Source organism: Montipora foliosa, chromosome 10 (assembly GCF_036669935.1).
Source record: "Montipora foliosa isolate CH-2021 chromosome 10, ASM3666993v2, whole genome shotgun sequence".
Lineage (NCBI taxonomy): Eukaryota > Metazoa > Cnidaria > Anthozoa > Scleractinia > Acroporidae > Montipora > Montipora foliosa.
In genome coordinates, this window is record NC_090878.1 from 32,150,450 (window position 1) to 32,160,449 (window position 10,000).

The 10,000-nt window shown below is 38.8% G+C and overlaps 1 protein-coding gene across 1 annotated transcript; it reads left to right on the plus strand.

Annotated features, from left to right (window-relative positions):
• The first annotated feature begins 1,895 nt into the window (after positions 1 to 1,895).
• LOC137973016 (protein phosphatase 1 regulatory subunit 16A-like) lies at positions 1,896 to 3,974 on the plus strand. The gene has a single exon (XM_068819723.1). It carries the CDS (start codon positions 2,078 to 2,080, stop codon positions 2,741 to 2,743), a length of 666 nt encoding a protein of 221 aa, XP_068675824.1. The 5' UTR covers positions 1,896 to 2,077; the 3' UTR covers positions 2,744 to 3,974.
• The last annotated feature ends 6,026 nt before the right edge of the window (positions 3,975 to 10,000 follow it).

Below are 10,000 nucleotides of genomic sequence, written 5' to 3' on the forward strand. Positions count from 1 at the left end.
ATATTACGATATTTACGCCCGAAGCCAATCAATTGGCACTACACCTCACGGTTGTCTTGTGAAACAATAAGGAGGATCCCTGAAAAGATGTTTGGAACAACTTGTGAAAATACACTTTTGCTTTACTGCATGAACTTCTTTTCTGCAAGTTCGGCGCAGCGACTGCAATTTTTTCATTTGTCAACAAAGAGCTTGGAGATCACACTAGTCGCTAATAAATTATATACACGAAGCACTTCCCGTTAAAACATTTCCTCTTTTTTAATGATGTCAGTTTTTAAAAATGAATGGATTTTGCCAACGTTAATCGCTTTTCTGTCTATATTGGAGGGTTTTCCCGAAATTAATTTTAGAAAGTGTAACCAACTTCCTTAATTAAATAGTCTACCTCTTACCTAAGCAAACTAAATCTGTTAAATGGTGCCGAAGGGGAGGCTAAATTCATTCAAGCTAATATTCAACTGCAAAATATTAGAGCTAGTCTAGTCAGTTAGCTTCCTGACCTTCAGCCTTATAGTTCGAATACACGCGGCGGACGTATGTCTGTACGGGATACAAGTTAAAATTTAACTTCCTTTGAATACAGAAACCCTCTATCAGCCATTATTGGTTTTTTTGTTTGTCTATTAAATTTCAGTCTCTCAAAACCGAGGGGGCTTCAATTCCCGTCTTTCATGAGTGTCTCCTTGGACGGATTCTTGAAATGCCGGCGATCATTCAGTAATGCGATGTACGGAGCACGCGTTTCTAGTTCATTTTATTCTATGCTCAAAATTTACCTCTCTGTAGTAAGGCCCTAAAAAGAACTGGAAGCGTTTGACTCACGCGATGACCTAACGCTTCCACCAGCCCCATCAAACATCTCTTCGCTTCATTCAGTCAAATCATTGTAAGTTGTTGTTTTTTTAAAGTCGCGCCCCTGTATGGAATGGTTTTAATCTCCTTATAGGGGTTGGCGCGTGGCGTAGAAAAAGGATTAAGACTTCGAAATTTGCCATCATGTAGAACTATGAGAAATAAGAAGTTGCTTTTAATGTTTTCTATGACAATACTATGATTGTTATCTGTGTACTCACACCCGTTTTTATAATACTGTGCGAACATCCTATTCTTTGTCGTTGTAGGACAGGACTTTCAGTTCTCATCAGCATATTTTTTTGTTCTCTCAGGATGATGTTTACAGTGTTCAGTGATCGTGTTTAAAAATCCAGTTTTTCCAACCTCCGGAAACAAGCCAGACGTGGATAATAAAAGAAAGGCTTTCCTCTGATCCCTCGTAATACAACATAATGAGTGTCCGACATTCTGACAAAGATCTTCAGCGATTTAATTGTAATTGCATTCTCAGGCAGCGCATTTAGAGCCAAAAGCAACATTTTTCCAGTGACAAACATATTCTTGAGTGAAATAAAGTAAACTGTTTTTGACAACTTATTTGTACTTTTAACAACTCGGAGGCAGATGCTTTGACCAAACAAATATACAAATATTATTTCTTAAGCAATTCCCACGTTTCTGAAATAGCTTCGTGTTTTCTTTATACAAACATCGCAAGTCTCGAATGGTAGGCTCCATTAGCGAGACAAAGGCTTAATGTCCTCAATATGGGGGCAAAATAAAGACAAGTGGAAGCCTCTAAAGAAAATATCGCGTCAAGCTGACGTGGACTCGAAACAAGACGTATATTGGCCTTTTTTTCCGAAGTTAATTATTTTAATATCGTGAGAAGCCCCTGAAGGAGCCATCAGGAATGAACAAGGATGACCTTTGTATTTGTAAGGGATTACCGAAAGCTTTGATTGACAGGAAGTGTATTGACCCTTATCAGTGCTTATCGAGTGACGAAGTAGGTTTTTATGCAACCACTCAAGATTGATATTTTTAGATCAAGATAAGCGTTAAGAGAGAGTGGGAAAAACGGAAACTGTCATTCTAAAGTCGCCACGTTGGAAAGCGGGTCTTCATTTGCGTTTTGTTCTCGAATAGTGAAAAACCATCTAAAAGTCAGATCAATAAGCGCTAAGGAAACTTGTCAAGTGGGTTTACCCGTGCTTCGAAACTACGTCAGGCAAGCAAAATGGAAATTTCAGCGAATCTCACCCTTCATTTGCCTGGCAGCAAGCGTAGATTGTACACAGAGCGAATAAAGAAAGACAAGCTGCAAAGATCTATTTCTATGAACAGTCTTGGATTTCCAAATGGCAAATTTTACAATCGCTATTTGAGAAGACACACTGTCCCACAAACACATGTACCAGCTATTGTCATCGACTCCGCTGAAGATGACTTAGAGGTTTTGGGAGATCTTAACAATAACTTCATGTACGACGAAGGATTTTTACATCCTTCGTATGTGTTAGATGCAGCCGTGGCAAGCAACGACTCTCGTTTACTTCACGGGATTTTGAGTACTGGAAACGTTGTTATGAACACTTTAAACGCCAGTGGCGGAACGGCCATGCATGAAGCAGCTTACCAAGGCAAAATGAACTGTTTGGAAGTGTTTTTGAAATTTGGCGTTCCGGTAGATAATAGAGACAAAGAGGGTTGGACGCCTCTTCATGCTGCAGTTTGTGGGGGCGATATCAGAGCTGTCATTTTTTTAATCAAGAATGGAGCCAGTTTAAAAGCCTATACAAAGGACGGACTTACGCCCAAAGATATCGCAGAAGATGCGAGGGACAAAAAAATGGTGCAAGCGCTTTCAATTTTGTCCGGTCGAAACGGGAGGTTTAAAGCTTAGAGATGCTTGATTTAATTGCGTGTTCCTGTACTCTTTACGCACTTGCAAGTTTTAATAGTGCGAAAATATTAACGTCGCTTCGCTTCCTGGTTACGAGAGAACAGAAGAGCACACTCGATGAAACACACCGTTCTGGCCTTAAAAGGTAAAATCATTGGAGAGTAACGGCTTCACGAGAAAGTTCCATCGCCTTTCGAGAGACAGTTTTCAAAAAAAAAACAAAACAACAGGAAAGGGTTTTGACTCAATAAGAATGATCTAGACCAAAGAGGATCAAAATAACAAAAATATGTTGAATATTTGAGTTGTAAAGTATTGAATCACGGAAGGAACTAATCAGTGTCAAGTTTAAGGACTGCATACTGCGTAGTACAGACGCAGTGTTTTCTTTGGCGTCCACATATATGCGAGCTTCTCAGTTTTAAATCATTTCTGGCAATTGGTGTAAAGCTTGAGTAAAATTGTAGAGAGCCCGTTGTTTTACAGTAAGGTGACTAAGAAATCATTGAATTGAGCGGAAATACGTAGGAAGTCAGAGAATGAAAAATTTGCATGGTCGCGCTTTACGATTTCAACCACACCGCAAACAATTGGACTTGTTGAGCTTTCGAGCGCTGTTTAGTGACGAATCACTGCTGTTTACGGGCCGTATCAACCACTAGACTCGCCGAAAAGGCTGTGAAAAGTTAAGGAGGACATAATGCGCCTTAAGTTACAGGAGGGTCTTAATAAAAGTCTGAGAGCGATTTTACAGTCGCTGCTATCTATAATTAAAAGTTTATTTAAATCCACTACTGAGGCACAATACCGTGAGCACAAACTTCTCCATCTCGGATGTCTCATAGCTCTCGATCGCGTTGTAGTCACAAAGGTCTCCCATCAAGTTTTAATAATTGGAGTAACAGCGAGCACAAGGGCCTATACCGTTAATTAAAAATACATTTGGTTCTTAACGAATATTCCATCCCACCTGCCATACAGTTTGTAAAGGTCTGGGTATTTTTCATGATACTTTTGTAGTGATCTTTAGGCGATATTTTCTATCTGTAATAAGACTTTTTGATTGGTGAAACATTTTCTCATGAGCCGGTAGATATTAAAGGTGTGCGGCTCTTGAAAGGCATATTTATCCTTTGGAACAAAGGGACTTTGAAAAACATTGTTCATAAATTATTGTTGGGATTAAGACTCAATATGAAGAATAATAAAGGAGAGAAAAGTTACCGCAAAAGTCTATTGTATTATGTATAAGTCGTATCTAAGTTTAATTAAGATGACGAAAAACTGAAATATGTGTTATCAAATTTGCAGTTTTATAATAAAGCACTTCTTTGAGGCTTTTAAACATGAAAATGTTGGAGATTTTCTATTCGGGTCTGTGACTTGATCAAAGGCTGCAGGGAACCTGCAATACATGAAATTAAATTAAATTAAAAAGTTTAATATTGTTTCTGGCAAAATCATCAATGTTTGATGTGAACGTGGTCTTTCCTAAACCACTTTATTGATTCTATTAATACCCAAGGCCACAGTCAACTACAGATTTCAGGTTTTCAAAGACACTTTCCTTTCCACATCTCAAATACACGTGTTTCATATATGGTCTCTTCTTATCCACACCCTCTTCTGGTTTATAACGAAGTCACCCTTCCCAGTTAGCTTGTTAGCTCAATTCACGGTAGAGCACGGCTCGCGGTATCGCGCAGAGGTTATATTAGACCTCTTTAGCTTGTACATTTTGTTTTCCCATTTCAGACCACGTGATGTTACTCTAGGGAAAACTTTCTTTCAAACGTCGTCCTATGTACGTGAATATGTACGCATAGCTTATGAAAAAACAAAAGGAAAATTCCCTTGAGAACATCACGTGGTCTGAAATGGGAAAACAAAACGTACAAGCTAAAGAGGTCTATTCGGATCACGTTTGAGTCTGAAGATTTGTTCCGTTGTTGCTTTCGTTGCTACTAATTAGAACGTTATGCGATGAGCTTCAACCTTAATAAAGGTCGACCGTCGCTTTTCCTTGCCACTGAAGACAAGTCTATCGGTCCATACAATGGGCCCTGTGCAACAATTCGTCAAGTGACCTTTCTTTTTTTTTTTTCATAAACGCCATGATTCTGCTGGTTTCATGAAATTATTTTTCCACAAATAAAAGAGCAGCTCAAAATATGCTACCATATGTGAGCATATCTTTTAAGCTGGTGTTGTTACAGTTGAAAGAAATTATAACGCTTTGTATGCCGAAAAGGGCTCTGCGCCACCCAGTCACTTTTGGATGATTTTCATACAAATCCTTGTATTTTTTTAAGTTTTCAAACCGCTTTAAAATCCTTCCTTCGAAATATCATGAAAAACAGATTTTCGTACAGCACAGGATATTGATCCAAAAATATATCTATAATCGGCTCAATGAACAGGAAAAGCTCCAAAGCCATACGTTGATGTGAGGGCGGGAAAGCTCATCGGTTTGCCAGGCGTTTAGTAAAACGGCCACAAAATTGTCGGCCGCGCATTGCCTAAGGCAGAGAATAAAGATAAGTGCTGGCGTCAATTTGCTGAAGAAGGGCTGCGATAGAGGGATATAAAAAAATAGCACATGAGCAACTTTACCCTTTGATATTATCTAAAAAAGGAACTGAATGAATTTTCGTGAATTTACGGTGAAGATCGTTTTTCTAAATCTCGGACCCAGTATATCTCTCAGAATTACTTTCTAAATAGTTTTCAAAATTATAACGGATTTTTAAACATGCATAAGGGTCAAATTCATAAAAATGCGTTGCTTCATTGCCTTTTGTGTTTTACTTCTTAGATGATGCATTTAATGTCCCATACGAATTTAATCGTCAGACATTAGGGACTTTAAGATAACATTTCGGCAACTTCGACGAAAACGTCACCTCAAAATACAACTTTGCACTATCGTAAGTCTTTTACGCCTTACAATGTTACGGCCGACATATCCCAAAAATGAATTGAGTACAAGCGGTTTCAGAGTAGAAATAGAAAATGAAAGATTCTCTGTTGCTTCCTCACGTTGTCGTCAAAAACTCGAATTCGTGATTTCACGTGGTTTTTATGCAGAGTACCGCTGGCCTCTAGATAACATGCGCGCCGTATGTGGAGCAAGATTATTTTTCCTCTTTTAACCAACTTGCGACATTATTGTTTTGTGGCGTTGTTGCTACATGTACATTTATACTTGGCAAAAGTTTCCCATCACACTCATGTCACCGTCGTACGGTTTCTAAAGAATGTTTGCGAGTTTAAGCAATGACAACGAATGACGGCTACGAAAACGCCACAAAACAATAGTTCTAATAAGGCCTGGCCAAACGCTCGCAACATTTCAACGCAACGTCTTGCAACATTGTTGGGCACAACATGTTGCGTACGTTTGGCCACCCTGTTGCGATATGTTGCGTACGTTTGGCCAGTCATTCAACACATGTCGCAACATTATGCAACAATGTTGCGTTGAAATGTTGCGAGCGCTTGGCCAGGCCTTAATGAGCAAAAACAAAAGCTTTGCACGCCCTGCACGTGCGTTTTAGATTTGCGTGCATTCCTATACCGTTCTCGCCCTGAGAACGACGTGAATTGACAAAAATTTAAGGTTTTGTGGACGACATGAGCACCTCAGAGCACCTCAAGATTAGTTTTTCATTTTCTCTCCAACTATTCACGCCTTTCTCCCCAATTTTATTCCTGGAATGTTGACGCTCACTTTCAATTCCGAGCGACTTGAAGTAATCACAAAATTATGACAATAACGGGAAATAGCTCCCTGTTGTCGTTGTCATGGAGCACGATTATTTTTCCTCTTTTAACCAACTTGTGATATTATTGTTTTGTGGCGTTGTTGGTTCATTTACATCTAAACTTGGCAAAAGTTTCTCATCACGCCCACGTCGCCGTCGTACGTTTCTTAAGAATGTTAGGGAAAACGACCACAGCTACGAAGACGTCACAAAACAATAGGCCTAAAAATTGAGCGAAAACAAAAGCTCTGCCCGCCCTGCACGGGCGTTTTTCATTTGTATGCATTTTTATGCCGTCCTCGCCTTAACAACGCTTTGGGAGTAGGGAGCTTACGAAACGAGGACGGCGACGGCTACGACGACTTCATTTAAAAATACAAGTTCGCGTTATTCATATCACTGCGAAACTATTTCATGTCGTTTCGCGTTAAAAATGTGTATTAACTGTCGAGGAATTAAACTGGTATGAGTGAGTTGGAAGCGTAGAGAGAGAACTGAAAATTCATCGTCATGTGCTAACGTCCTCCACAGACTCTATCACGTTATTTTCTAAATCAAAAGACGCTTAAATTTCGCTTGAAGGCTGGGGCACAAAATATTTGTAAAAGGCCTGGCCAAACGCTCGCAACATAGTTGCATGATGTTGCGACATGTGTTGAATGGACTTGCCAAACGCACGCAACATATCGCAACAGGGTGGCCAAACGTACGCAACATGTTGCAATTGCATGTGCCCAACATTTTGCAATATGTTGCGTTGAAATGTTGCGAGCGTTTGGCCAGGCCTTAAATAACTTGAAGTCATAGGTCATTGAAAAAAAAATCATTTTGTCCTAGCTCCGCTTGAGATCGAATACAAGTTACCTTAAAACGAATGGAATATAGTGGAGGTGTTTGAAGGTGAAATTTAATGAATTTTTGACGAGGAATCATTAATGACTTCCCTAATGGCCGAGGCATAAGTTTGGAACTGTATCACAAAAGGACACCCTCACGAGAATTTCAGTGTTTTTAGGTCACAAGTTAATTGCCAAAATGCAATATAGCACTTAAGCTCACACACACAACATATCAAGTGAAAGAACGTTTACTGCATAAGGCTTGAAACAAAAATGGCCAACTCTATGAAGTTTCAATCAATTTTCACCCCGTCTCCTATTTTCGCTATTTATGTCCAAAAGGACCTTCAGAGAACTTACATGTTTTTCTTTTTGAAGAGAGAGCTTTTGGAACTTTTGGACGTCTCTATTGGTACAAAGACAATTTCAGTCAGGTCATTAGAGAAAAGCTAATATAGCGTGAAACTTCCACTCGAACTATGATTGAAGTGTTGGCAAGAGTCATTTGATATTGCTAGATGTAATTCATAAGTTTTGTATTGTTTGTAGTTCTCATACTTTGACTTACCACTTACAACAGTTATTTCGAACGTCATTGGCGTAAAAGGGCCTGTTTATTAACAATTAGACGCTTAGCCCGCAAGGGCTACGGGTCAATAGCCCATGAGGCGAAGCCGAATGGGCTATTGAACGGTGGCCCTTGAGAGCGAAGGGTCTAATTGTTTTAGTATCACCCAACTAGTCGGACAGAAAAGACAACAATAAAGTTAGCAAATGCAAGTTGAAGAAATATTTATTTGGGAATAAAACGAAAGAAAACGTCACGCTTTTCGCTACTGGAGGACTATTACTAATAGTCCTCTTGCAGCGCAGCCAATTAAAATGCAGGATTTGCATTAGTCCACTAGTTGGGTGATACTGATTGCTCTTAATCGGCGATAGCCATTCAGTCTGGTATTATGTTAAAATTGAAGTACTGAAATCCGAAAGCATTAACATTTGAGCACTGTTTTCTAGTTATAAAATGTTTTACGACTGTAATTCATTTTTTTCGCAGATCAATTGAGACACTTGTTTGGACGCCACTAGTTTCAGTTGAAATATCACTGATAAAAGCTTGGATTCGTCTTCGATTTCTTTCTCAAATCTGAAGGTCATAAACGGGACCATGAGTTGTGTTCGCTAAATGAGCAAACGAAATGCGTAGCGCAAAACTTACTGTCATATTACCAGTTTAGACTAATTTTATGCCAATATATTAATTGATTTTCAGTATGTTAGGAACAAAACACCGTCCTTGATTACTTAACATCTGTCGCTCGATACTTCTTGAAAAACAAGCCAATCAGCTTGGACGATCCGTGTTGCCTACCCGCTTGAAGATCAGAAAGTCATGCACCAGCTTTGCCTAATGAGTTAACTTTGCAAACTAGCAAGATTTGCGAGTCATGGATACTTTAATAAATAAAGCATTATCCAGTCAGATGAACGGGACCTTTGCGGTGGTCTTTGGTGTTCACACAAATAGTGCTTTTTTTACTCGGGAGATTGGCTTTAATCCCGGCGCACTTTATCCGTTAATAACACAAAACGTCATATATTTTACCCTTAATTCTAATGGAAGAAGCAATACTAGACTTACTGTGTCATTAAAATAAAAGATCAAAACCGAGAATACAGGACTTCGCGACATTAGCCTAAGGTCCTGAAAGTGCTTTCAGAATATATATCGGACAGGCGCGATGCAGTAAATTAATTAAAGATTGAACCTTAATAAGCAATATTTCAAATTAACGCTCACTTAATAATTGCTGTCTGCATTTTGTCTCCATTTACAATATCGCAGTGATGTTGGATGCAACAGTTATTCCAATATTTTCGGAAAAGACATTAGCCATCGGGAAGGAGTGTTACTGAGAATTGAGGAAATCATTAATTACTGAAGGAGACCATAGACTCTATCTTGCAGGAAAAGCTACCTATTATAATTAACTTCTGGTGTTTCTTTTTAATACCGCCCCTATTTAGAGAAAAAATGGCTTTTTTAAAAAAAAGTTAATCCTCGTAATCGCTAGCTGCAAACGAAAAAAAATCTTCAGTTCACTATCTGATTATCGGTAATAAAATTGTGGCACTTTTAGACTTCGCGTTTTCTTTTATTCTTTATAGCAACAATAATAATAATAATAATAATAATAATAATAATAATAATAATAATAATAATAATAACAATCATGAACTTTATTTAAGTGTCAATTGTATTTAGCGCTGGGGCACAAATAATTTAATAGAGCGTTTTCACATGACGTCACGGCGGCCATCATTTGGTGTTCCAAAACAAAGGAATGGCGGCCATGATGGTGTATCAAACCAATCCTCCGGCAATTGAGCTCTATTTTTATGCAAATACTTTCTTTTGTTTCAGTAATCCAATATGGCTGCTGGTCACGTGAGTGAAAACGCCCTATAATTGTGTATACTGTACAGAAATCGAAACAAATCAAGTCAACTCATATCAAATCATAGGTTGGTTTTTGAGGAAAGGGGGAAACCGAAGTACGCAGAGAAAAACCTCTCGCAGTAGAATAGACAACCAACAAACTCAACCCACGTGAGACGTCACGTCTGTCAATCGAACCCGCGCCTTATTGGTG